The following is a 27989-nucleotide window of genomic DNA, read 5'->3' on the forward strand; positions in this document are numbered from 1 at the left end:
AGTTGAGCAGTGGGCATGACCAAGCCCTGGAGTGATGCTAAGGTCCTACATGGCATCTGTTTGCTCACTCCTAAATGCTTCCATGTTGCAAACATATTTGGTATTCTTTTTCTTTTCTTTCAGATCCTGTTTGACCAGGCTCAGAGGTCTGTTCGGCAGCAGCTGCACAATTTTGTGAAAGAGTGAGTATTTGTCTTATCAGTTTGGTTTTCAGCTTCTTCAGCTTCCACTGGAAATAGCACTGCAACCTACTGAAGGCTCTGCTTGGGGCAGAAGAGACACTGAAGGCAGAATAAAGGATCTGTTTGTGATGGTTGCTGCTGGACACGAGGCATAATTCCAGATCAGAGCAGCATCTCAAAGTCTGGCAGAGTTCCTCTGCAGAGCCCATCTCTGCTTCCTTCCCCTCACCCTGAGTCTGAAAGTCAAACACATTCTAGTGCTCAGATTTGTGCAGACCAGGGCCAGCTCCACATTGGTGTTATGTTAAATTTAGAATTTTCTTGATGTAAGCCATTGCATGCTTGCAGTAAACTGATGCATGCTTGCAGAAGGGAAGAACTTCCACGCCCAATAACTTCAAGACCCATTCAAACGAGTGCATTCTTGGCTCCCTGCATGGCATGCTCAGTCACCCAGGGCTGAAGTGGCCCAGGAAGCCAGTTGGATGGGAACAGTCTGTAGCTGTGATGAAGTCTCAGCAATCTTTCTCTGCTATCTCTGCGTTAACAGCTTCCTCCAAGAGCATCTTTTCCCCAGGGCAGGTACCACGTGCAGTGTGGGATCCCAAATTGGCTGAATGTAGGTCAGAGGCATCCCAGGCCTCCAGCTAAGCATGAGCTGGTTGCCATGGGAACTGGTGACTGAATCCCTCAGCAGCTGTGTGGTTTGGTGTAGGGAGCCCCAGCTCGACCCCCCCCCCCCCATTCCCCAGCCTCCTGCCCGGCACTCACCCTACCCCCACTTTCTCTATAATCATTTCTCTGATGAGTTGAGATTTAATCTGCTTAAAGCTGGCAGCGGGAAAGGGAATTTCACCTTCACTTTGGCTCTGTCATCCTTTTAGCATCTTTGCAATTTACTTTTCACGTTCACCTTGCTCAGCCTCTGCACGTGCAGGCCCTGTTGGTGGATCTTTGCATTGCTCCTGCCCTTGACTGGGGAGGTCACTTCTACACCTGGGACCATTTTGAGGATGGGAATAAAGAACAAATGTAAACTGTTTCCTTGCATGGTGATTCATATAGATGAGGGCAATATTCACTCCCTAGCCTGCCTTCTGCATCTTTAAGCCCTGAAGGTCTCTGCTGGGTGGTAAACATGGAAGAAGCCAGCTTGCCCTGATTGTGCTGTCGGTAGCCAGATGCTCTGAGTGCCTCAGGACATTGCTGGGCTGCAAACCTTGCTGAGAAGGAGGCTTTTATTAGCTATGGCTGCAGTCATCCTGTTGCAGCCTGGTTTAGGAGGGTGAGCTGAGAATTCCCCAGCAGCATCTCATGCCTCCAAACTCCTGCTCCTTCCTACTGGGAATATGCACAGGTGAGGAAGCTGTAAGTTAAGTTGGCCAGAGGCTGATCTGTACCTCAGTGCATGCAATTTCAAATAGTTTGCCATGGGGCTGAATTCACCTGTCACTGGCTGTTGTCATACCTTCATCTGCCCTAGGGCAAAGAATAGGTGGGTGCTACTTATTTACTGGCAGTTTTCAACTGCTTTGTTAAGTTATTATAACCATTTGTCATGGAGGTAAGTAGAAGTCCCATGGGTAGAAAGTAGAGGTGAGCTCTGCATCTGTTCGCCATCATTCATGATTTGTGAGGCACAAATAAAGCATAGGAAGTTGGTATTGTGAATCAGGTATTTCCCGTTGCAAAAATCAATGTGCCTAGTATGCAAGGGGAAAAAGTAAAATGCCTGGAATCGAATCAGATAGGATAGAATCAGCTGGATGGCCTGGCTGCTCTGATTGAATGCCCTGTCTGAATTGGAAAAGCAGCTGGTTTTGTTCTTTGTCACAGAGTGAAAGAGGAGGCATGTGTTTTTACAGGCAGGATCTGAAATTTTGTGCACGCTGCTTCTTCTGAGGGCAGGTGTGGACTGTATGTAGGGCTGGATGTGGGCTTGCTTGGCTTTCTGGATGCTGTCCTGGGAGGATTTCCTTAAGGCTTTGAAGGCACTGTGTAAGATCCGGCATCTTTCCTTGCCAAGTTTCTCTGAAGCCAATCTAATGCTTGTCTGGAGCCAGTCCAGCTGGACACAGTGACACTTTGTAGGGTGGGTTAGGATGCCAGGGACATCTGGAGCAAGATCTGAGTGATCATAGTGCACCTGGTTCCATCCCTCCCTGCTCGGCTGTTATCAGCAATATTCTGCCTGTGGTGTAACGATGATTCCCACCATCTCAACTTCTTTGGGTTTCAGTGATGTCCGGAAATTCAAGGAAACCAAGAAACAGTTTGACAAGGTGAGAGAAGACATGGAGATTTCACTGGTGAAGAATGCCCAGGCGCCTCGGCACAAACCCCATGAAGTGGAGGAGGCAACAGGAACCCTGACCATAACCAGAAAATGTTTTCGGCATCTGGCCCTCGACTACGTGTTGCAGGTTGGTGTCTGCTCCCCCTGCTATGGCTGCATCTCCCAGAACGAAGCATCACAGGCAGGTTGCTAAATCTGCCCTAGAGGTTGATGGGTGAGAAGAAGCAGATGGGGTTCAGAAGTGTTTTGGCTTGCCAATTCGTGGAACGTTTTGTCCTTTGTCCTCAGGGGATGCTTGGAATTGGGGTGTGAGGGTGTGTGAAAGCAGCAAGGTTTGCTCCAGTTCCTGGTGTAGCTGTGCCATCGCGTTGCAGTGCAGGATTCTTTGAGCTGCCTTTTGTCATAACCCCAGTCTATTTCTGTGAAAGGCTGTCTGCTTGAAATAACCACAGGATGAGGGTATGAGTGCTAGAAGACTCTTCCCAAGCCTTCAGCTGCTGTCATTATTTTTACATATATTTGTCTTTGCATGGCACTGATGTGACTACATGCATCTATGTTCTCCTTCCTAAAAATGTTACAGCAAAAATAAGAAGGAAAATCTCAATCACTTTTCAGTAAGAAATTAAATGCTTCCTTAGACGGAACTTCTCTTCCCAGTGGGAGATTTCATGCAGGAGCACTCATTTGCTACACCCAGAATGGTGAAGAATTTTTCTTTGAGTCACCCATAGGCTTCACATCAGATCTGTCCTTCTGAGCAGTGGGCATACGAAGCAAACTGTGTTTACTGATCCACGTGTGGCTCCACTGTCACTCCTACAGCACCAAACGGAGACCATCTGCCAACATGCTCTGTCTGATCGTGGGGCAGTCCCTGATGTCACATGCTGTGGCTTGCAGCTGGAAAAGCAATGCTTTCCTCTTGCTGAATAAATCATGCATGTCTTCACTCCTATAGGACTACAAGTCTTTGCATCTAGGATGATTGAAAGTGTTTGCTGTTCAGGTCACACTTTAGTAAACTCTGTCAAATGCCATTTCTCCCACTGACGAAGAGGAAGAGTTTCTTTAATGTGCTGATCCAAAAGTGGGGAAATTTCCCTGTTGGCCTACTGCAAGGTACCAATCTAAACCTATTAGTTCTGAAAAGCATAGATGCAAAGCTGTCCAGGCATTCTTTAGTGTTTAATTAAGGATATACTGAAGAGAGTTATAATTGTATTCCTGTATATTTGTGTCGAATTCTTTTTTCTGAACCTGAATGGCTGCACAACTGAGGGGCAATTTCTTTTAATTAATTACCCAAATTGCAGCAAGATTGCCCGCCACAAATCCCAGCTCAAATATGTGGGAAAAGGAATGGCTTGGCTCACAGCAAAAATGAACTTACTGCAAGCCTAATGCTTTGAGCGAACTGAGACTGCATTTGTAAGTGAGTTATTAACACTAGAACTGACTGTCTGTCATGGGAACAGACTGTTTGTGACAGAGCTGAAACCCCATAGAAGCCTCCTGCTACAGCTGACAGTGTTTTTCAGTGCTAATTGCAGCACTTTAATCTTACCAGCATAGCTTGTGGGGTCTGTGGGCAAGGTGCTCTGCAGCTACCAGCTATTTGTTCTTCAGTTTTGAAACGGTGCTGAATTAGGTGAGTTCTCAGCCTCTCACATTTATTTATTTTTTGTTTTTAAACCTCGAGGATGTTTTTCCTTTCATGAAGCAGGCCTCTTCTTCCACACTCCAGGAGCCCAAGAGCATTGGCAATGGCCCAGATCATCCTGAACCACTGCTGCTTCAGTGTGAAGGGGCTGCAGGGATCTCTGGGGCAGTCAGCCAGGCACTTTTCTCTGAAAAAAGCATGCAAAGGGTCTGTATGCTGAGAACATAGGCCCACTGCAGTACAATTTCACGACAGGCTCCACTATGCTTATTAAAAAAGCCTGTGATGCTGCACTGGTTCCTCTCAGCCTGCAAAGGGAAATCAAACCAGTGACCTGATGGATTAAGTACATCCTTCATGTGATGCCAAACGAGACTCCGGAGTCACTATTTGTTGTCAGCTTATGTACAAACATACATCTGGCTGAGATCTCAATCAATAGGTCAGAAAACTTCTGTGCTGTTATCCTTTTTATTCCATCTGGAACTTACCAGAGCTTTCTTTTCGGAAGCTGGCTTTCTGGTACTATCCTTGAATAGTCTCTGTTTTACTGCTAGGGGCACTGCAACAAGTTGTTCCTACTTAAATCTCCATATTGGACTGCCTAATGCTGCTGATGCTGAGAGTTTTATCTTGATCCCTTCACAGATCAATGTCCTGCAGGCCAAGAAGAAGTTTGAAATACTGGATGCGGTAAGGGCTCTGTGTTTTCTCTGGCTGCTCTCAGTGACTCAATGAAAGGCAGCCCTCTCCATTTCAGGTTGCATGGGTCAGCATACCAACTCCTCGGTCTGCCCTGGAGATTCTGTCTGTCTGGGACTGCTCGGGGGCTGCAGGTATGCTAATGAGAGGGGAGATTGAAGGCCCAGAGCAGTACTTCACAGCCCTGACCCTTAGAGGGTACTCTAAGGGGTGAAGGATGCTGCTCTCAGTGCTTTGTGCTCAAGACAGGGGTTACCTGGCAGTGTGTAAGGATTTGTGAGAGGAAGAAAGAAGAGAAGAGGGAGAGGCACATAGTGAATAAGTTGGTTTGGGAAAGGAAAGTGTTAGAGCTGTGCCTTGAGGGGATGTTCTTTGTGGGAAATAAGGGTTAAGAACTCCTCATGCTGTCCTCTTCCAACCTTGCTTTTATTTCTCTCCCCAGATGCTGTCCTTCATGCACGCCCAGTACACCTTCTTCCAGCAGGGCTACAGTCTTCTCCATGAGTTGGATCCCTACATGAAGAAGCTTGCCACAGAGGTGAGGGAGAGAGAATCTGTCTGATTCAATCTGTCCATTTACACCCTTTTGTCCTGAAAGGATGTCCTTGTTCCCATTCAGCTACTTGGTAATCATGGAGTGGACAGAGCATCTGAGCTGCTTGATGGATGCACTCTGCTGCACAGTTGGGTAGCAGCCAGGAGCCACAGTCACTTCCAGTGCCCAACCAAACACAGCCTGGGGCCCTTTTCTCCACTTGTGAGGCTTACAGTTTTGGGGAGGGTTGGTAGAGCCATAGAGCAGCGCTGTAGAGATGGACTCATAAGCTCATAATTCTCCTTTGTGTTCTCCCCAACTTCAGCTGGACCAGCTGGTGATTGATTCCGCAGTGGAGAAGAGAGAGATGGAGCATAAGCATGCAATGATACAGCAGAGGGTGAGTTCTGGGGCTGCAGCTTGATGTGTGCAAGCATTGTCTGGCAAGACCTATGAATGCCAGCTACTGCAATACCAGCACATCCCTTCTGACACTTCTCTGCTCACATGTGTCCAGTTCAGTTCCCCATCACAGCCTCATGGTTAGGAAGCACTGTAGCAACATGTCTGAGTGCCCAGCCCAGACGGCCAGAATCTTTATTAAATCACCCAGCAAAAGAATTCATGAATGCACTTTTTTTGGTACCTATAGACATGAGCCACGGTAACTCGCTGTGTGTTCTCCCATCTGCTGTAAATGGGAAGAACCACGTAGGTTCCCTATAGACTAGGGAGCTACTAGGGATTTATTAGAAAGCAAATATGAGCCTTCAGTAGGGATGCAGCTTTGGTTAATGTTGGCTCTGATTTTCCAGGCCATTCATTTGGTCAACAATCCAAAATCCTTGTAGAAAATAACTAATTTTTTTTCATTTTCCTTTTCTTTTATGGGTTACTGACATGTCCCTGCAGACCCTCCTGCAGGTGAGTACCACATTTTCTTCTTTCAGCATCTCTATTTTTGTGAACTAGCACTTTGTTGCCCTGGATATTTACAAAATCCTTCCTTTAAAAGCAAAACAAAGAAACTTTGCCACGGGTTTAATGCTATAACATAAACACAGGAGATGAAATTTTAAAGCCTAGTTTCAAATGAGTTTTGTTTAATTCTCCTCAAAGCTGTTTTCAGTTCTCTTAATAATAGAATAGGAGCGAAAGTAGATTGGAGTGTAAGAATGGAGAAAGAATAAGGCTGTCTGTAGATAACTAGCAGTATGAATTCAAATCTGACTTGTTTCTGGAGATTAGATCCAAGCTTTGGAGCTGCCATCACTAGGGCTGTTGTCAAGCCTTTTGGTTTTGCTGGCTGCTAGAGGAAAGCATGCCATAGGTGTTATGCAAGTTGTACTCCTGTATTCTGGGCACTCTGGAATCTAAGAGTTGACCAAACATAGGAGCTCCCCCTGCCCTCTTCTTTTCCTGTGATTACAGAACATCTCCATGCACAGTGTTAGGGAATTTCAGAGAGCCCTGAGAAATGTTTGTGAACCAAACCTGAGAAGGAATCATTCAGGAGCCTGTATCTGGCAGGCACTTTGTGGATCAATACTTTGCAACAGGACAAAACCGAGTGCCCTTTATTTTCCTTCTAACGCTCTCTCAAAAATGTCATAAGCCATGAAATGGAAACGTAACTGGATTTGAAAGCTAATGACAGACATCCCCTGTGAATCATCCTGTGCGCGTGCTCCCTGTGGTTAAGTGTTCTGAGGGAGGGGAAAACCCATCTGTGAACTCTTCATCCCCCTGGGGACACTGCTGGAGTGATGACTTCATTCAGGGGACTGCAGAAGGTCTCTCTGGTGCAATGCGTTTCAGTTTAATCTCTTTATACTGCGTGGCTTTGAATGGAATAGCAGGGAATAAAGCAGGGGTCAGGCTCTGAGAAGAAGAACAAGCAGTTATTTTTCACCAGGGTGCATATGCATGGAGCTGTGGCTCCCCGTGTGCATGAGCTTGCAAGAGAACTGAACATCCCTGCAATTTAGAGTTTAAAGCTTCCTGCCTGGCAGTGTGATGAGCTGCTTTTTGGCTGCTCTGATTTGCTCCCACAGCAGAGGAACATGGCGCTCCACGTCTGGTGAGCATCTCACCACCTCCACAGAGAGCACAGCACGTGTCTGAATGCGTGCCTTCATGCTCAGCCCTGCCAAACCCAGGGGTATCCTCTGCTCTCTGCAAAAATGTGGAGAGTTGGTTGGAGGAGTGGGAGAAGCATCTTTTCTCCTCGTTGTCTTTCTGAGCAGCATGATAGGTACAACAGGAAGGGAGGGAATCCAGTGTAAATAATGCTTTTTGGAGCGTTCCTGGGGATGGGAGAGTTGTGCAGATTCTGAAGGCAGAGCCTTTTGCACTGAGTTATCTTTAGGCAGCTGTGTGAGGGCAGCCTTAGAGCCAAGTTAAGAAAGCAGTCATTTTCTTTCATTGTTCTAATTAAAATCATTTTGGTAGGAAAGATACTCGGCATGAATCTCGACTATTTTCTTTGATACTGGAATTCAGGTGCCTTTTCTTTTGCCTCCCTTTGCCCAATTTTCCTGCATGAGCATCTGTCCCCTTTCATGTAGATCCCCAGAGCAGCTATCATTTCCAGCTGTCATCTTAACTCCTGCCCTCTCTGCTTTCCCAGTTCTAAAACCTTACAGCTCCATTTGCAGCCTCACCCTGCACATGAAAATAATGCTCACGAATGCTAAAAGGGTGCCAATAAAATCAGCAAGAGGAAAGGATGGATCTGTCTTTATAGACTACCATAAATACAAGTTTCCTCTTTGTACCACAGGAGGATGAGTTTTAATGGGAAGGGTGGGGATGCTTCTTGTGTGTGCTTGGGATGCAGGAGTGGAAGGACTGCCTTAAAAGAGAAATTTGTGCAAAAGCTGGGGAGAGAATCTTGTTGCTTCCCCTATCTCTTAAGTATTGAAATAAAAACACTCTGAAACCACACGTGGAATGAATTTGCTCGTGGGCTCACTTGTTTCAGACGGATGCACAAAAGCACATGGGCTTGTGCAGGACCACTTAAGGAGGAAAATTTGGGACTCACAGCTGGAACAGAAGCCTAGGAAACTCTTCCAATGGGAAATGGGGTGGAATTACAACACTTAAGCAAAACTGGCAGGCCAGTCTGTGGAAGTAGAAGAATATGATACTGCACAGAAGCTCCTTTGTAGGCTTGTGCCAATTCCCTGGTCCAGAGAAAAGGAGGAAGCAATTGTGCTTCTGTTGCTGGTTTGCCTGGGAAAGGAAGGAGTGCCAAAGCAGAGCTCTCTGCCTCATTTAGCCCAGCTGGTAGATAACAAACCAGGGGCCATATGGTGCTTCACCACCCAGATTTCTGTGGCTGCACTGGGAACAGGGGTGGGATTGCTGGCCGTAGGGTGGCCCTGCTCCCGGAATTGGGGGAAGCAGACCCTGCTGAGAGCAAATGAGGCTGTTAAGGTCAGGGGACATTCGGTGAGCATCTTTCTGTCAACCTTGCTCTGTGCTGCTTGGCTTCTCCCGCTCCCTTCTGTGCCTCCCTGACAGCTGTATGGTAATTAGCCCTTGCTCTAAGCTGATTGACTGTGAATGGGAGGCATGGGGAGGGGGCAGGCAGGTGGTCCCCAGAGGCCGGCAGACTTCCTCCGCCTGGTGCCCCTTGCTTTGACGGGAGCCAACGGCAGAGCTTGCTGCTTCCCAAAAAGGAGTAGGAGGGGTAAAGGAGAGGGGGCTGTAAAAGAAATCCCTCCTTTCCTGCTCAGCCCACGGTGCTTAGCAGAGATGCTGCTCTAAGAGAGCGAACGGAGAGAGGACGCAGCTGCTCCCTGCAGAGCCTCCCTTACAGCTGGCATCATGAAGATTTTCAGCAGGCTTGAATACCTCCTGGTAAGGAGAAACTCCTGCAGCGCTGGTTTAACGTGGGGAGAAAGTTCAGGGGGCACTTTTCCCTGGGGGGTAAGCAAGGAGTGTGCTTATAGGGCTGTGGGATACGACCCAAGTACAGCTTTATTACTGCAGGGGAGCAAATATCCTTGGTTCTGTCTGTGGGATGGAAGAGGCTAGGGCAGGGTGCAGATCTCGAAGCATCATTTGCTGGCAAGCTGCAGAGCAAGGGGGGTTGTTTGGTAATAGGAAATTTAAGAAACAAAAGGACTGTAGATGGGTTTGGCTGTATTGAGTGAAAACTGTGCAGAACGGGGATATACATGGGGGAGGTCTCCTCCAAATTCCATCTGCTTTGGAGGATGCCTTGGGTCGTCCACAGTATGTATACAAGGTAAAAATAGCCAGATAGAGAAAGGCTTGAAATATATTTGGGCACCAGGAGAGAACAGAATGTGCATGCACCAGTTTTGTGTAGAAGGGGGTGTGTGCATCCTTAGGGGCTGTGAATATTCCTCTCAGTTCTGCTATCCTTGGAATCAGAGCTGAGCAGTGACACAGCTTCTCATTTAGCTCAGGAGAAGTTCTGTTCTGTGCATGGGTGTATGTAATGTAATTGTTAAATAGTGAGCGTCCTTTCTTAATTAGCAAAAAAAAGGGCACTTCTGGATAAAGCCTTTAGTTTCTATGAAGGAAAGCATTTGTCAAGTGCTGTTATTTTATTTTATTTCAATCAATACCATATAAGATACCATCAGGTGGGCAGAAACGAGACCTTCCTATTTCAGGGAGCAGCTCATAGGCAGGGCTGCTTACTTAGAAAACACACCCCTGCCAAAAGCATCCAGGGAGATGGGGGACATCTTCACTCTTCACATTAAATCTGTGATGCTGGAGGTGTATTGAATTTCAGCCATTTCCCACGCATGAAATGCTGGTCTCAGGGGAGAAAGTAGAAGAGTTTGGCTGGGTCTGCAGCACCAGCATCCCTATGCATCCCCCCTATGGATGGGGGAGTTGGTAGTGGAGAGGGCTGAGAGGCAGCCTTGAAATAGTGCTATTTTCTTTCCCTGGTCGTCTTGTGCTTGCATGTGTTGGTTTTTTTGCTTTCCGTTTCCTGGTTTGAGTGTCCCCAGTAATGTCCTTTTTCACGTCCCTCTGGATGTGTCTCTTGGGATTTATTTCATTGCTGTTCCAGCAGCAGTCAGTGTGCTCCCATGGAAACCAGCGTGGCATCGCTTCTAACGTATCTGTTCCCAAGCAGCCTTGTTTGTAAGCTCAGGCTGAGGGGATGGGGAGGGGATGTTGGACCCGGTGTGATTCATTGAAAGTGGCTGAAAGAAAGGGAAGCAGATGATGGCAGAGACCTGGCTTCTTATTTTGGAAGACAATGGGTTTCTTTTACCGGCGTGTGATCCAATGTGTCCCTGCTGTCTGTAATTGTGATCGCATTGCAGCTGAAGCCATTCAGATCTCAATCCTAGGAAGGCTTTTCTGTGCTGAGCATTTATTTTTCGTGTTGCAGTGACAATGAGGTCCTCAATGCAGACTTAATAAATCAGTTCCAAGTCATTCAGAGCAGACAGAGCAATACACAGCAAGGATGGGAAGAAACAGGGAAAAAGCTGTCTATGACAATCGTGCATTAAAGCCTCGTGCATAGCAGGAAGTGGGAAAGGGCCCAAGAGAAAGCATACCTGTGTGCTCTTATTCTGCTTTGTCAGGCCTTTCAAAGTGAAGCAAGCTTCTTTAGGTGTTGTGTAACGGGGAAAAGTTCCTATTCCTTCGTTCCACCTGCAATCAGGCAGCCCCTGCTGTGCTCGTGCCTTGCAGGAAGGGCTAACAGACTTTGTGATGTGCTGGCATCAGCTCAGCCAGGACTCTGCCTTATTTCCCAGAACTAACAGGATTAAAATCTTTTTGTGTCAATGAATAGAACAGACTTTGGGCCATTTAATGGCAGCTCTCCCTCTGTTAAGGGGATTCATTGTCACATCTGTCTGTGTTCAGCTATGGCCACACCACCATGCTGTTTCAACACCACTGGGAGGATGATCTTAGATTTCTAAGCTGGCTTCCAGCTGGATTCCAAATGTGTGCATGTGAGGTATCAATAGATACTCTGGTAACTCCTCTTTTCAGTGGCCATGGTAAGAAAGTTCGCTGTATGAGCTTCTGCCTAGGAATGTGTCATTGGAGCCCACAGTTGAAGCTCATTCTAATGTGCTGGATGGAACTCTGACTTAGTTAGGGTTGAGCTGTCTGAATGGTGGGTACCTGAAACCATCCTGAGTGCAGCCATGATTTTACCTTTTGGCTCCATGAGCCGTTTCTGTACCTTTTCTTTTCAGCCTTCGAAAAGGAGAAATGACATCAGTCAGGGGATAAACTCTGGATTATTTTTCTTTTTCCCCTCCTTTCTGCATTTGGGCTGTCCTTCAGTGGGGTTTTATAGCAAAGATCTGATGCATTTCCCAGCAGGGTGTGATGGAATGGAGCAAGCTGCCCCTGAGGATCAGACTGAAAGGTGCCTAGGATAAGAGGCTGATTGCTCCTTGCCCCTCAGCTCTCCCCTGGTTTCAGCCTGCTTTACAAATCCAGCTTAGGGTCTGCTGGGCACATCCTGTCCTCCAGTAGCTCTGTTGACAACAGTGGCATTGCTCTGGAATTACACAGGCAGAAATATAAGTAAAAGGCACACCTGGCTTCACTCCCCTGACTTCCAGTGGATTTACTCTGACGCACGTGGCCCATCTGTTCCTCCTGCTCTCATCAGCAGTACATCCTCCTTACCCTCCTACCCTGCGATTAGATGAGGACAATTGAATTTAATCATGTGATTTCAGATCCTCCCCTCTATTTTGTACCCGTTCCACAAAGTGTCATTTCTAAGGTGCCCTTGGAAGGGTTTTACCTTATACTATGTGCTTTTCAACAGATTTTTGGACATTTGCATGGTTTATAGAATAGTGCAGATTCTCATCACGTTGGGAGCAGCTCTACAAAAATCACACGTTCAATAGTTACAAGTTAGAGGTTGTGGCTGCCCCGTCCCTGGAGGCATTCAAGGCCAGGCTGGATGTGGCTCTGGGCAGCCTGGTCTGGTGGCTGGTGACCCTGCACACAGCAGGGGGTTGGAACTGGATGAGCATTGAGGTCCTTTTCAGCCCAGGCCATTCTATGATACAGAGAGGAAAATTTCCTCTAGCCTTTGTTTGCAATATGTACACAAAGGACATCTGCAGAAGAGACCCCCTCCCATGGGATTTACCCTCTTATGGCAAGAAAACTTGGGGCTGAGCAGACCCCATTTAATTGTGTGCCTTACAGCAGAGTTTCTAGTGCATAATTGGGCATCATGCTGTTTTTCCAAGGGATGACTCAGTCCTGTCCCATTATATCTCCTCCTTCTGTATCAGTATTCTTCTGATTGTGACACCTCCCAGGCAAGCTGGCATCTCTGAACATGAAAATAACCCATCTTAATGAGAGTGAAGTGCACGTTGCCTGGCAACGCAGCATCGCGAGGGTCTTCGTGTGCTGAGCTGGGAAAGGCACTGAAGTTAATGGGGCTGCTTTTCACCGTGCTGCTGGGTCTTTGAACCAGGGTGTGCAGGGAAAAATATTTGCTCTCAAGAGGGAGGTGTGGGTGGAGTGCACGTAGGAGAGATGTGCCTCAGTTTCCCAGGTTGGGGGGAAGTTGTTTAGGTTTCCTGACCTAGATTCTCTGGAGAAAGAGGCAGATATAGCCCAGGGAGAAGAATCCCATGCTCTGCAGGAGCAGCTGCTATTCTCTCTGCTCTGTGTCTTGCTCAGCAGCTGTCAGAATCCATGAGATCTATCTGGTGAATCAGTGCCAAAGCTGACAAATTAGCTCTGTTGGGTAGCATAGCATAGAGAATCATGTGAGTGCAAATTGGAGGTGGCAGATGATGATAGGTAATGAAAATGGAATTGATAAGTCTTGCTTCCCCTCTGGAAAGCTTCATGCTTGTTTTCCTTGTGCGTAGATGGGCTTTGCTCTTGTCTCTGGCCCTTTGCAGGAGAGTCAGCACTGCTGCTATGTGTGGCCAATGAAAACCACCTCCATCCCTATGCTTCACACTGCAGTCTGCCCCAGATATTGGCAACTTTGAATTCTCACAATAATGAGCTACCTGCCTTCCTCCTTATCAGCTACCGGAGTGGGAAACGCAGCATATATAGCACATTCTCCACCAATAGGGATGGATAAGCTTGCTGCAATGAGGATTGTTCCTGGCTGCTATTCATGGCTGCAGCCCACTACAGCAAAGGAGTGCGCCGTGAGAGATAGCTCTGCCTGAACCTCACAATCTTGGCATAGGTGCTTTCTTCCTCTTTATGCTTTTAATAGGCTCATCTCCATCTGGGGAATGCAGCCCTGTTAGAGTCTCAGTCTCTTTCCATGTGCAGGACTTCTCCTATGATGACTCAAAGGTGGAGTTTAATGTCGATGCCCCAAATGGAGTGGTGATGGAAGGCTACCTTTTCAAGAGAGCCAGCAATGCTTTCAAAACATGGAATCGGTGAGTAATATCTCATATTTCATTTGATATCTGGGCCAAGACTCCGAACACAGCTAATGCCATAGGAAAGTTGTAAATTAATAGCAATTAAGAGAAATATGTAATGCAGCAAGACGTGCTTGCTTTTAAAGAGCCACAAGTATTTAACCTGTCTGTTGTGGGAGGGGGAATAGGCAAGAGTGGAAGTATCAGCTCTACTGCTGGGAGCTGAGAGGTGGCTGTCTGTGCACTGACCCTGCTCTTAATTGCTTATAAATATTTCAGCTGATAGATCACCAGGAATGCTGGTCTCATATGGCACCTGCACCAGTCAGGAGCTGCCAGAGACCTTGGGAAAGTGGAAGCAGAGGTTTCATGTTCTAGCCTTGCTTGATATTTGTGTGTTTAGCTTCCCTTGAGACTGTTAATGGGTTTCATAGATGGTTGTGCAGGAGCATTCAAACCCTTTCAATTAGTTTCTAATGCAAGAGATCAATGCTTTTTTGACCCACGTTTCCTCCTGTCACTTAACAGGGAAATGATGTAATATTATCAGATCCTGCACTTGGCTGTGGGATACATTCTATATGCCACAGCAGGGTTGAAATATGCTGTCATTAGACTTTGGAATAAATAAGCACTAAGTGGTTCAGTGAACGGTCTGTGGGATGCACAGAAATTGCCTGTGTTTGCATGGAGAGAAGATCTGAAATTACTAGATCTTGGAATTGGTTGGGTCAGTGAATCCTTCCTGAAGCTTGCTCTAGTGCTGCTAAATTTGATTGGAATGTTTTCAGAACGTTTTTAACCCTCAGGCTGTCTCATCCTTTGACATTTAAGCACTAAGTTTGCAATTGAAGGAACCAGAAACTACAGCAGCAGCTACAACCCAGTGCGTCAGTTGTTTGATTTCAGTGCTCACCTGGAACGTATTGTAGCTGCAACCTTATCAGCCTTTTAGGAATTCCTGCTTGGTGCTTCATGAGCATGGCCTCTGTCCCTAGACATGCATGACTTTCACTACACACCACGTGTCTGTGCAGAGGAGAAGGTCATGCCAAAGTGTGGCAGGTTTGTGCTGAGACCTGTACCTTGAGAATTTAAGGGGCACTCTGCAGGGCACTTATCTTGGAAGGAACACAAACCTCTGAGACCTTCTAATTGTCCTGATGTCTGAAGTAAAGCTTATGTCAGGGGCTCTGAGTTTTCCCAATCCGCCAAATCCCAGCTGTTCCCCCACCCCCATGTCCTCCTGCATCCCAGTCACACGCTTGCTATCCTCCCTGCAGTCATCTCAGTCTCTTCAGTCCCACCCACTCTCAGCCATATCTGCTGGCATTTCAGCAGCTCCCAGCTCCTGTCACCTACCTACTCATCACCCTCTTACTGTCACCCTGCCACTCACTGGTGATGCCTCCCCCTCGTGAGTGGGGGTCAGGCAGTAGAAGCAGCAAAATCCCCTGTTTGGTTCAGGCTAGGAGCCAACAGCAGGCAGCAATGGATTCCTTGGGGTGGCAGAGCAGGAGAAGGCAGCTGCAAGGAGCAGGAGTGGAAACCAGAACCTGAGAGAGAGAAACCTGACAGCAGCAGAGCTCACTGAGCACAGACTGTGGCTGTCACAGCAGCTCTGAGATGCAGAACCAGATGAGCTCAGCAAAAGGGGTTCCCACGTAGGTGGGATGGCCTCCAGTTACCTGCGCTTTCCATTTCTTCACAGTCATGTCAGATCCTTTATTACTGATGTCTTTTATCTCGCTCTTTAATCTTTCAGCAGTGACGAAGGAAAGAGAACCCTGTCTCATCTCATTTTCCCAGGGAACAGAGTTCCTTTGCAAAACAAGTGTGATACATGCTCAAATGCCAGCCTGCTGCAAGCCTCTGACTATTTATGCTCGGATATTTCCGTGCTTTCTTCCAGAAAGATGATCAGGTTGCTAAATCTTAGGCTGTATCTTGGGCTGAGGAAGCGACTTGGGAGGGCTGGATTTAGCACTGCAGATTAAGACACCAGGGAATTACCTCTAATATCAGCATCATTTGGACCTTCTGTCACTTGTATCTTAATGGGAAGCTGGCAGCTGGTGGTCCCCTAAGAAGGCAGATTCCCTTCCCACGCACATGTCCTTACTCTAGCCTCAGCAAACAGGAGCTTTGGCTTTCTGTTTGGCATCCTGTTGGTTGTAGTGGCTACTGAGAGCTCAGCCTGGTAGGTAGCTTGTTCTCTATAAACAACAATGTGTGCAACCTGTTTGGATTATTTTTTCCAACGCTGGCTGTAGCACTGCCAGTTAGCAGGGTTTTCCAATGTGTTTTTTTCTTTCTTTTTGCCACTTGGAAGTTTCTTCATTATATCAAAGAATTTCTGGCTTTCCTTATGACAGCTTGGAGAGGCAGGAGACACACTGCCTGTAGCATGTGCAAGCAATCCAACCTTCCCAGTAAACACCAGGTTACCTATTGTGTAGCTCCATCCAACCCTAACCAGTGCAGTGTGTCCCACTGACTTCTACCTGCACACAGACTTCTGCTCCAGAAATCCTAGGTAGCAATATGAACTGCCCAACTCATTTCTTCCCTTCCTTCCTCCTTCATATATGTCGATGTATCTCGGACAGTTGCTTTCACAGTATCTCAGTGCCAACAGTCATTTCCTAAGGCTGTAAATCCTTTGGTTATTCTCTGACTGAGGGCATTGGAGAAGCGTGAGAATTGTTTTCAGCTTTTTTGAGGTCTGCTGTTCACTTGTTCTGACCTCTGTCTGTCTGTCTGTCTTCCCCCAGGAGGTGGTTCTCCATACAGAACAGCCAGCTGGTGTACCAGAAAAAACTAAAGGTCAGTGAGGCTTCCCCAGGTGACACTGGGCACACTGGCCAACCTGATGTCCTGTTTTGTTGGGGATTTCTGCACCATGACAAGAAGGGTTGGATAGGGTCAGAGGTTGTGGGCACTGTCATACTCCAGAGTTAGGTGGTGCTGAGAACTAAGCAGCAGCAAATGGTGTTTGTGGGGATCTAAATACTCATATTCAACAGAGGAAGTTAGTGATGTCCCCAGTAAGCTGTCTGCATCACATGTTTGTTGTCCCACTGTTAGGTCCTATACAGCCCCCTCCTATTGCTCTAGAGTTATCCTGTGATGGGCTGGCTCATTTTTTATTTTTTTTTCTTGACCTAGCATGTGGTAACCAGCAGAGTTTGGGGAGGAGGTTTCTGAGAAGCTGATTATGACAGATTCAGAGAGCTGACAGAGCCACCTGTTCTCACTCTTTCAGGATGTCCTCACGGTGGTGGTGGAAGACCTGAGGCTCTGTACTGTCAAGCCATGTGAAGACATAGAGAGGAGGTTCTGCTTTGAGGTTGTCTCGCCTACCAAGTAAGTTTGAAGGCTCTCCTGTGTCATCCTCATGCTTGGTGGGCTGTACATAGAAGTGCTACAAATTTGATTTCAGCAGATGCTGCCCTGATCTGTTCAGTGATGACTGGCAGATAGCTCTGCCTGTGTTTCAGAGTCTCCATGAAGTTCATCAGGTATCAGCATAAGCTGGTATCTAGGCTGTGCAGATCTAATGTACATACAGACCGTGAACCTGGCAGCAGTCATCTCTCCAAAATAGCTGGATTCATTTCTGTCCCATGCCTGTCAAAGCAAGGTGCCACCTCCATTGAAAAGGCTATGTGAGGACAAAGTGGGACAGTTTTTTGCATCCTCTCCTTTTATTCTTTCCAACTCTCTGCTTTCCCTCCCAGGAGCTGCATGCTGCAGGCTGACTCGGAGAAGCTGCGTCAGGCCTGGATTCAGGCTGTTCAAGCCAGCATCGCTTCTGCGTACCGGGAGAGTCCTGACAGCTACTATATTGAAGTGAGTGAGGGTGCAAGGAAGATCCCTAGTGGGGTCTGAGAGCCCTGGCAGTGGGCTTCTGAGCTGTGACATGTCTGGTGTGGCTGGGTAGAGCATTTGGAAATACCCCTTCTCCTGGTGGCTTTGCTAACTCAAAGGCAACAGCGATAATGAACTGCATGTAAGGGAAAGGTGTGCCTGCTGCTGCACTCCCAGAGCTGGGAGGGGTGAAGCACAGTCCTGTGGCAGTAACAGAAAGTAATGAGACTTTACCCTTTGCCTTCCTGGACTAGCAGTAGCTCATTCCTCTTCAGGTATTGCTTCCTGAGAGTGCCTCTGCAATGCAAAGATCTGATGTGGGTCCTTCCACAGTGCTTTGCAGATCCTAAGTCCCTTTTTGTTCCCTGCAGAGACTGGACCGAACTGCTTCCCCATCAACCAGCAGCATTGATTCTGCTACCGACTCACGGGACCGCAATGTGAAAGGGGAGACCATCTTGCAAAGAGTGCAGAGCATCCCTGGGAACGACCAGTGCTGTGACTGTGGTCAGCCAGATCCCCGGTGGGCCAGCATCAACCTGGGCATTCTGCTATGCATTGAGTGCTCTGGTATCCACAGGTATTTAAGTGTGTTGCCAGCGAGATGCTTAGATTGCAAGCTCCTAGAAAAAGGTGGAGATTGGATTATGAGTGTATAGTGTATAATATTTGTACAGATTCAAAAGTAGCTGCTTGCTGCAGCATCTGTGTGTGGGAGCATCTGTGTGTCTGCAGTGCTGGTTCCCTCATGGCTGCAGTAGTTGCAGAGTAATCCAGAACAAAGGACACCAGGAAACAGCCTGAATAGTGATATTTTGGCTGCAGATGATATTTAGCACTTGTTGTTTACGGAATATTTTACAGACTTGTTTTATCCGTGTTCCACCCATATATAACTGCACCTCTGAGCATTGCCTCTGCCAGCAAACTGAACTGCTGCATCACCAATCAACAGCACACACTAACGAGCCATCAAACACTGGTGATGTTCACCCCAAGTAGGGAAACCCTTCTTACTAGGGATGTAAAGACAAGGAAAGTAGAATGGAAGGATTCGAAGATAAATAGTACAGAAGAACAGCTTTTAATGTGAATAATGTAACAGGATTGATTTATATCAACTTAAACATTTCTACAGTAGCTTCTACAATCATTTCTGTTTTTGAGGCGTTGTAACCATTTTGGTTTTCTTCCTTTTGAAGGAGTCTGGGTGTCCACTGCTCCAAAGTCCGATCTCTCACACTGGACTCCTGGGAGCCAGAGTTACTGAAAGTGAGTGTTGGCTTTTAACACCAAAATCTGGAAAATGCTGGGCAGGGAGGGCAGTCGTGCCTGGTAGCAGGAGTAACTCTTCACCTGAGTACTTCATTCTCTCCTGATTGTATTGCAGCTGATGTGTGAGCTGGGGAACAGCACCATGAATCAGATCTATGAGGCACAATGTGAAGAACTGGGACTTAAGAAACCAACAGCAGGGAGCTCCAGGTGAGTTTGAGTGCATGTACTGCTCCTACCAGCTTTGGGGAAAGTTATACATCCCTCAGCTCTACTCTGAGTGATCTGGAAAGCCAGACAGTGGGGCTGGCATTCGGTGAGGGCCCAAACTCTCACTGAAGCACATGATGTGGCCTGGGTCGTCCCCTTCCACTACCAGCACTCCTCAGTTTTGCTTTGAAATGTTTTTAGGTTTGAGAAATTCTGCCTTTTTCATCCAGGCCTCAGTGGTTTTTAGGGCTCAAAGCAGGGTTGAGGAGCTGAGCCAGAGCAGCCTCATCTACTTGTAGCTGTTTTGTGTAGGTGAGTGGTGTGACCCTGCGCGGAGTTTGATGCTGTTCTTCTCCCAGGCAGGACAAGGAAGCCTGGATCAAGGTGAAATACGTGGAGAAGAAATTCCTGAAGAAGCTACCAAGTGGAGAGGCTCTGGCAGAGAACGAGCGGAAACCTCGACGTTGGTGTGTGAAGAAATGCCAGAGGAACAACAGCACCACAAAAGCACCCACAGCTCGGAGGAAGTACCGCCACGAAGCGGGCAACGCATCACCAGCCATGTTGTCATCAGGTGGGAACCTCCCTGCTTGAGAAGGGCTCTGGCTGCTGTCAGTGCTTTGGAATGACTTGCTCTGCAGTGTTACCAACAGCTGTGCTCTGCTCCTTGTGTTCTGAAGGGCACCAAACACATGAGACGCACAAAGCTCAGCGTGTTTCATTATGGCTGTGGAACTGCTGCATTATTCATCTGTGTGTTATTAACTGTTGGTTTCCAAATCTCTCTCAAACAGCAGCCACGCTGGAGAGGAAGTTCCGTCGAGATTCCCTCTTTTGTCCTGATGAGCTGGACTCTCTCTTCTCCTACTTTGACACTGGTGCTGGCTCTGGCCCATGCAGTAAGTACAAAGAAAGAAAGAAGGATCCCTGCTTCTGACACGCTTTACCTCCCAACTCCTCTAAGGCATGTGCATTGCACCAGACTTAAGGCAAGGTATTGGCCTCACTGGAGAGGCATTCAGCTGGCCAAATCACAAACATCCTAGGTAAATATATGAGAAGAGTGGTGGGGAATTACTTCTAACAACCCCAACCCATCGCTCTTTTTGTTGCACTTAGAATTTTAATATCCCATCCAATCAGTCCGTGATGTTTGCATTCTGGTAGACGGGATTTTTTTTTTCCCCCACGTTTTGACTTCCAGACTATGCATTCCATCAACTTTTTTTTCTGGTTTTAGTTTTGGCTTAAATTTTTTTTTTTTCCGTGGTTGATTTTTTTTTTTTTAAAGCAAGTCTTACTGCGGACAACTTTTCTTTTTGTGTTTGTGACAAACTCCCCTCATATTCCGTCCACCTTCCTCTAGGTGCCAGCCACATCTCTATGCAGCATCCGCTAACAGGTGGCCCATGGAGTGGCAGTGGCATTGGTCCCGGTGGGAGCGGTATGCCGTTCCTCCTGGACGGAGGTAAGGTGACGCTCTGGCAGCTAGCAGCAAAAGAGACACCCAAATTTTACTTGTTCCAAACCAAGCATCAGAGGCAGTTATGTGTTTTCTTGCAGCCAAACGACTGGAGCCCACCCGTGCTCTGGGTGTCATAGGCTTTACTACATTTGAGCCAGCTTTCTTCTGAACGATGCCAATCAGGCTAGTGGCTGAGCATCACTGGGATGCGTCTTGGTCCTGGCTGCACTGGCAGACAGCAGTTGGAGTGCCTAGCTTCAGAGTGAGATGCTGTGCGATGGCTTTCAGAGACTTGCTTTCCCAATTGCTGAAACTGAGAAGGGTCTGAAGTGCTCAGTTCAGATTCTTTTGTGGCTCTGGATGCCAGATTCAGGACTGTGCAAGCACCGCAGAAATTGGTGTGAGTCTGTATCTTCCATAGGTGATACCACTACCAGAGAAAGACAACCCACTGACCTTTGTCCAGTGTCCTCACAGTCGATGTAATTCTCTTCTGGATCAGTTAGTGGATATCGCTGTTCTAATCTTTAGCTCCTATGGAGCACTGAGTGAAGCTCAGCAGTGGTGGTGGTCAGTGTGGCACAAGTGCAACAGCACGGAGCAACTACAGTGGAAAGTCTGCGTGTAGGCTGTTAGCTTCTCTGCTATCTTCCTTATCTGCGTTGGCTGGGGAAGTATTACTTGTGAGCTGTAATTTCAGGAGCATTTATTTAGACACTCTTCTTGATTTAGTACTTTAGATGTAGCTGCTTTGAAGGTTTCTCTGGGCAGTTCTGCTTTGGTTTTCAAGGCTCTTACTTCAGTTCTTGCAGGCTTCTTACTCTTTGCCGTGACTGCTCAACTCATGTTTTTGAAATGTTTTGCCTGGCTTATTTTTCTTTCTAATCACGGTGATTTGAGCGTAGGTAAATGTAAATGGTGGGCACTTAACATCTTGAGTTCTGGGATGAATAAAAGTTAGATGCCCTGAACCCTGACAGTCAGTGGCTATTTAAATGCAGCAGGACACAGAACCCAGCCAGCATTTCTAAGGAGCAGGGCAAAGATGATGCCCCATCCCTGTTCTGCAGAGCCAATTCCCGCATTGATTCTTCCTTCCCTTGACTTCTCTTCCATCCTCTTGACTGCTTTTGAATCTGAGTTCAAGGAGGTACAAAGTTGCTCATCCACTGACACACTGCACGTCCTTGGACAAGTTGCTTCTTCTCCTTGTGACATCACTTATTGTGTGAAATCAGCTGCCTTATAGCTTTTACCAGTCAAGCAGGGAAGGCGTGAAGCTCCATGAGGAGACAGAAGGGTGAAAGAGCTAATGGTCAGTGCCTTAAGAGATTGGTTTGAGATGCACTCTACTGACATTGTTTGGCCCAGTCATGGTCAGTAATCAAGAGCAACGAATTGGCAAATGCCTCAGTAACAACTGAAAAGCTCTGGAAAAAGCACAGAGTGAAACTGGTATTATAAACAGCGAAAGCAAAGGGGTGTCTTTATTTACTTATGACACTGTGTAACCTGCTGCAAAGTTGTCTCTGCTGCTGCTCTGCTCCAGTCTACGTCACAGCGTCCCTCATGGATTGCAGCAAGTGCTGTCCTCGACAGTCCAGAGTGCCATGGCAGTGTTGGAGCATCCCTGCATGAACGGCAACGTGGGGACATGGACACCATAAGGCTTTGCAGTTTTTCCTTGGGCAGTTTTATTGAGTGGGGCTAAATGGGGTAGCAGTCACCCTCTCCCTTGCCAGCAGTACCTGGTGCAATGTGTTTGTGATGCTCTGCGCAGCCCTTTTCCCCTGTGGTCTCAGCTTTGACTGGTACCAGAATGCCCAGGTATTAAAATGGCCTTGGTTTTTCTTCTGTTGGCCCTGCAGGTCTGAGCAGTGACAGCGGACTTGGAGGAAGCACAGATGGCAGCACTGATATCCTGGTGTTTGGCTCTGTGGTGGACAGTGTGACAGAGGAAGGTGGGTGTCACAAACGGGCTGGTGATGGAAGTAGGGTAGGGAGCAGCTGGGAAGATGGGATGGTTGTGATTATTTGGTGCCAAGACGTGCAGAGAACATACAAATTGGAAACTCTAAGCTTTTGGGTCACATCTTTCCATCTCTTTCCTGCCCCTCAGAGTGTGAGGTGTCAGAGGAGTCGAGTGGAGAAGCAGAGATTGAACAGGAGGCATCAGATCTGGAGGACCTGAGGGAGCTGCATCCTGGCTTGTTGATCTACAGGGCAGCACAGGCCCGAAACCTGCCGCTCATGGCAGAAGCCCTGGCACATGGTGCTGAGGTCAACTGGGTGAATGATGAAGATGAAAACAAAACTCCTCTGGTTCAAGCTGTGATGGGGGTACGTTGTGCTCGTGGTCTGGAGGCTGTGGTTGGGAATGTGAGGTCTTGGCTCCAGTTTGGAGGTCACTGACAACATACGGTGCGGTGTATGCTTGTGCATCCTCTCAGTACTGCTGGCAGGATTTACTGAGAAATTCCCCTTTACCTTGTCAGGGCTCCTTGATAGCCTGTGAATTCCTGCTGCAGAATGGGGCAGACGTTAACCAAAAAGATAGCCGAGGCCGGGCTCCCTTGCATCATGCCACATATATGGGACATACTGGGTGAGTCCTTTGCACGCTGCTCTGATTTGCTCCATCACCCTGGGCTGGGCAAAAGAGCTGGGTAGATTTTCATCCCAAATGGTGGTTAAGAAGGCAATCTGCCCCGTGAAGGTGGGATTTCTGTTGATGGTCTTTCCTTTCTCTTGTGCAGCCAGGTCTGCTTGTTCCTCAAGCGAGGTGCAAACCAGCATGCAGTGGACAGTGACGGGCAGGACCCGCTCAGTATTGCAGTCCAGGCAGCCAACGCAGACATTGTTACCTTGTAAGTGCAGCCTGGACCTTCCCTGCAGGTGGAAATGCTGTTTGTAGATAACCAGCAGGAAAAAGTAACTAAGCATTTCTCCCTTTGCTTTCTCTGTTTCACTCTAGGCTGCGTCTGGCTCGAATGAATGAGGAAATGCGAGAAGCAGAGGGCCCCTTTGGACAGCCAGGTCAATATCCCAGCAACAGCCCCACTGAGCTCCAGTACAAGAAGTGTATACAGGAGTTCATCAGCCTTAATATAGATGAGTGTTAGTGACAACTTCCCCACTTCCCCTTTTGCTGTCTTGAAATGGGGCTGGATTTTTGGAAGCCCCAAGAGCCCCATTCTTGGTATATTGGTGTTTCTAGCAGATTGGTCTGTTTTTGATGCCTGAGCATATGGGTTGAAATGCACGCAGGAAGGAATGGGGTCTTTCCTCTTAGTGTGAAGTTCTCATACTTGACTACTGGATGGTTGATTTTGTGTAGGAGACTCTTGGGGCATAACCACAGACCATGACGTGTGGATTTGAGTGTGTGGAAAAAGTATGGGAGATGAGTTTAGCATTAAATAAACAAAAAAAAACACCAAAAAAAAAAAAAAAGGAAAGAAGAAAAGGAAACCCTCTATCACCAGGAGAAGCCCACCAACAATACGATCAGACGAACCTGTCGTGTCTCTCCTTCAGTGTAGTCACCGTGCACTGAATTCTTGTCTGAACAATTTGTTTGGAAGGGATTCTGATGGGGAGCCCTCTCCTGGCAGTGTGCCCAGCAGCCTGCTTTCTCCTGGGAGTCTGCAGCATCTGCGAGCTGCTGGGACCAGTTTAGAAAACTCAGACGTGACCTCTAAGTTGGGAACGTGGCGTTTCTTGGGGTAGATACTTCGCTCCAGAAGGCAAAAGAGAAGGGGTAGAATTGAGAGCGATGGCTGCCCACCTTACTTGCTCTCAGGACTATTACTAGCCACGCTCCCCTTTTATTGGCCTTGGTGGTTAGCTGGTCAAAGCCATAGCTCACCTGCTTCCTGGACAAGATGCAGTCTGCACAGTGGTATGGAAGCAGCGATGCTAATCTTTTGAGGCTGGGAGAAGCTTGTCGCTGGCGATGGGCTTTTGTGTCAGGGAAGAAAAGCCAAGTCCAACTCCCAGTGCCAAAACGGCTGTCTGCACGATGCCATTTGGTTTGGTTTGTTTCCTAGTCACCGGATTTCTGACTTTGCATCTCTGTGAAGGAGACTTCTACCTGCATGTGTATCCCTCTGTGCTCACCCCGCATGCTGAAGCATGTGAGTAGGGCATCTCAGCAGCTGGCCCAGGGACTTCTGACTTTCCCAGTTCCAGTGGCCGGCACAATCTTCTTTTGGTTTCTTTCCTTTCTGGTGTTATTCTTTGCTGGAGTGGGAATGTGTTTTGACTCGGAGCACTCTGTTGCTAATGTTTATGGTCTGTGTTCTGGGGATCATTCTGCATTAGCTGTGCAGAGGTGCTGTCTCTAGTGGACATACAGAACACGTGTACCACTGATAGATTGTCCTCTGGCTGGGAATTTGGATGCCAAGCTGAGATGTGCTCCTGTAAGAGCCACTTCAGCATGCCCTCAAACTGCTGTAGACATCAGTGTGTTTCAGGACTCGTGGGTGGCAACCCACAGTTGATATTTAGCCTGCCTGGGCACCTAGGCTGCTAGGTGTTGGGCCATAGTGCCTTACAGATAGTTTTGGGATCCTGAGGGGGTCAGGATCTCATAAGGAACGCAAAATACCAGGCAGAGTCCCCCATTCTGCTGCATTACATCCGCAGTGATACGCAATCACGCTATTTTTCATCCGATACCTTTGACTTCTTTCCTTTCTTTGCAAACTGGCTGCGGCCCTTGGTGGGTTCAGTCCTTCCAGGTTTATTTCTAAGGGCATCGGTCTGTCCTCAGGAGAACAACCAGCTCTTCGCTTGAGATTGTGCCCTCAGAGACCAAACCGGCTGCACCTCAACTCCACCCATTTGTCTGAAGGTAGAAAAATCAAGAAGCTCAGGCTCTGGCAGCCATCTTCTCAGTTCAAGGGAGAGTCCCTGCTCGCTTGGGAAGTTGCTGTCCCGCATTCTGCTTCAGATCACAGTTTTCTGTCTGTGTAATCTGTGGCTTGAAGTTCATCTTTCTCTTGGGGCTTTCTCATTCCTGTTCCCTTTGGAGCTGGGAGATGCCCAGTGCCACAGCCCCAGCTGTGTCGTGAACCCGAAATAGTCCTAGTGAACACACTGAGCCTGCTGCAGAATGGTTGTAAGGGGGAATCTGGCCTCAGGGCCTTTCTTTCTCCCCTAAATAACGAAATTCATGAGCTTAGCCCCATCCGCTTCCATCACTCCACCTGTTCTGAGTGCTTTGTACTCGGCCCACTGCTGCTGGATTTGGGCCCCATTGGACACCCTCCTTGTGAGCTGAGCCTGCTGGTTTTGCAGCCAGCCTTCAGCAGGGCTGTGCCCTATCAGCACTTCAATGCTCAGAGCAGGACAGGAACCAGTGTGCAGCCCAAAACCGCCTTTGCTGCAGGGGTTAGGAATTGAGAGACCTCTAATTAATTCTCTTCGATGCCATCTTACGCTGATCTGCATCAGTTTAGATGTTAGAGCTGATGTGGTCTCCCCAAGTTGTGCTCTTTTCTTGAAGAAGAAGACCACGCTGCATCAAAGCTGGCATCTTTCAGGGTACTTCAGAGATGGTGAAAGCAGAATCCACGTTTCACCACCACCGTGGTCCTGCTCTGTGAATGAATTTCAGCACGGTTATCATCTAGCAACGTTTTTCACATGCACAACAACTTACAAGCACCCCAATTGGCTTTCCAGCTTTTTATGAGAAGTTAGAAATAGGACTGACCTTTCTGTAAGCCGATGAGGACCGGAGATGTGGCTTCCATTTTTGGGTCATTTTATTTCACAGTCAGCATTAGTGACTCATAAGAACAAGACAAAAATCATGTACAGGTAGATCCAATGAAGCTCAGACTCACTGCTGAAGTACATGAAGTTGAAGCATATGTAAATACTGATGCAAAAAGCAGTGTCTTGCAAGACAATTTATTTAACATGTATTGGTACTTTATTTAGATTCAATGTATAAAGAGACTTTGTGCACTTTTCCTACATACAGTATTGGGGGGTTTTATGTTCTTTTGTTATGGGTTTTGTGCTGTCTTTTTTAATCAGTGAAATTGTTAAGTATTTAATTTATTATTGATGTGCCCAGAGGACTAGTGCAATTTTTATTCAATACAGTTTGTCTGTATTTAACGTCAGGATTTTTTTGTAGCAGTGTTAGGGAATATTTTTCAAATCCTGCCTTTTTTTTCCCTACCATTTTCCTTTCTCTCCCTCTCCCCCCCACCCCCTTTTCTCTTCTATTTTCATTATACAGATCGTGAGGCATCAAATGCCTCTAGTTTGTAATATAACCAAACACTTTAGTACGTCCTGCGGTTTCTAAAACAAACAAAAAAAAAAAGGTTCTCCAGGAAAATAATGTTAAGGAGGCACTTCTCAATGTTTTCTGTGTTTATTTGCTTTCTTGGATTGGGGTGTGTGTGTGTGTGTGCGTGTGCCTAGATGCATGGAGTGGGAAAGTCATACAAAAAAGTTTGTTTTCAGCAAAATGAATGGCCAACCAGCTCAAGGGAAGGTTAGACGTGAGCACTCACTTTCTTTAAATCCAAGTACAGCTATATTTGTGTTGTACAATCATGTTTGAAATATTTAATGCCAAAAACTACTCTGCTTGTTCTCGAGGAGTGCGTTCAGTATCTCGATGCCAGTGACTTGCACCCACACTTAACATGAGAAGCTTTGCCTTTGTCTAGAAAGCAACATGCCAGGCGTTCTCCAAACACAAACGGACTGAAACCTGCAGATTCTGTCATCTCCTGTGTTTTTGAGAGCTGTGTGAATATTTATATACCTGTACCAGCTTTTGAGTTGACCCAAACCCTGTAACCAGGCGTCTGGAAGCGTAACCTAGGTTTCAATTTTAGGGGTCTGGCATATCGCCCATTCCACGTGGGACAACTTCAAGTTGCTGGCAAGTTGAAATGATCCCCCTTGTGATCCCCCTCCATGTGTCATCTGGGGTTGCCTCAGGTGTTTTTGATATCATGGTCTCTGCAGTATGCAGTTCCTTAGAGCAGTCTCAAGGCAAAACACGGCACAGGAAGCACTGATGTTCTTAAAGGAAAAAAAAAGATTTGGCAAGCTGAGACTGCCATCAGCGTAAAAACAGATCAGTAACATCTCAGAGTAGCCCAAAGGGGCTGTTATTATGCAAAAGTACAACAGGACCTCCTAAAGTAATGCACTGATATGTGGCTGTCCAGTGGCCTAACGCAGCTATCAGCTGCTGGGCTGCCTTTGTCCCACCTCCCGCTCACTGCCCGAGCATTATTGCTTTCAACCAAAGACAAACCAGAATGAACGGCTTCAATGTGATATTTAAACCATAGGATTGCTGATGACAAACGTCTGTGTGTGTGCGTATGAGAGCATTTGGTGCTGTTATGTGGA

The 27989-nt window shown here is 47.3% G+C and overlaps 1 protein-coding gene across 4 annotated transcripts; it reads left to right on the forward strand.

The window, feature by feature from the left end:
• On the forward strand, nucleotides 1-27642 carry ACAP3 (ArfGAP with coiled-coil, ankyrin repeat and PH domains 3). 4 transcript variants are annotated; one of them, XM_031556646.1, is made up of 21 exons: nucleotides 1-182; nucleotides 2422-2605; nucleotides 4790-4834; nucleotides 5286-5381; nucleotides 5704-5778; nucleotides 6291-6302; nucleotides 13677-13789; nucleotides 16549-16600; nucleotides 17040-17140; nucleotides 17515-17626; nucleotides 18016-18224; nucleotides 18847-18916; nucleotides 19035-19129; nucleotides 19489-19703; nucleotides 19924-20028; nucleotides 20496-20597; nucleotides 22463-22555; nucleotides 22714-22934; nucleotides 23090-23199; nucleotides 23351-23461; nucleotides 23569-27642. In XM_031556646.1, exons 1-21 carry the CDS (start codon nucleotides 16-18, stop codon nucleotides 23714-23716), a joined length of 2436 nt encoding a protein of 811 aa, XP_031412506.1. In that variant the 5' UTR covers nucleotides 1-15; the 3' UTR covers nucleotides 23717-27642. The 4 variants fall into 4 exon arrangements, with proteins under 4 accessions (XP_031412506.1, XP_031412507.1, XP_031412508.1 ...); XM_031556647.1 differs by lacking the exon at nucleotides 20496-20597 and having other exon boundaries at nucleotides 22454-22555; XM_031556648.1 differs by lacking the exon at nucleotides 20496-20597.
• Nucleotides 27643-27989: the final 347 nt, after the last annotated feature.

This window comes from Meleagris gallopavo, chromosome 23 (assembly GCF_000146605.3).
Source record: "Meleagris gallopavo isolate NT-WF06-2002-E0010 breed Aviagen turkey brand Nicholas breeding stock chromosome 23, Turkey_5.1, whole genome shotgun sequence".
Classification (NCBI taxonomy): domain Eukaryota; kingdom Metazoa; phylum Chordata; class Aves; order Galliformes; family Phasianidae; genus Meleagris; species Meleagris gallopavo.

What these genes read in the sequence shown, in the direction of transcription:
- ACAP3 (XM_031556646.1), top strand. Translation starts at nt 16, where the DNA reads ATGACCAAGCCCTGGAGTGATGCTAAGGTCCTACATGGCATCTGTTTG. An exon ending in ACCAGCCATGTTGTCATCAG is followed by an intron (nt 19,704 to 19,923) that starts GTGGGAACCTCC and finishes TCTCTCAAACAG; the next exon opens with CAGCCACGCTGGAGAGGAAG. An exon ending in GGACAGTGTGACAGAGGAAG is followed by an intron (nt 22,556 to 22,713) that starts GTGGGTGTCACA and finishes CCTGCCCCTCAG; the next exon opens with AGTGTGAGGTGTCAGAGGAG.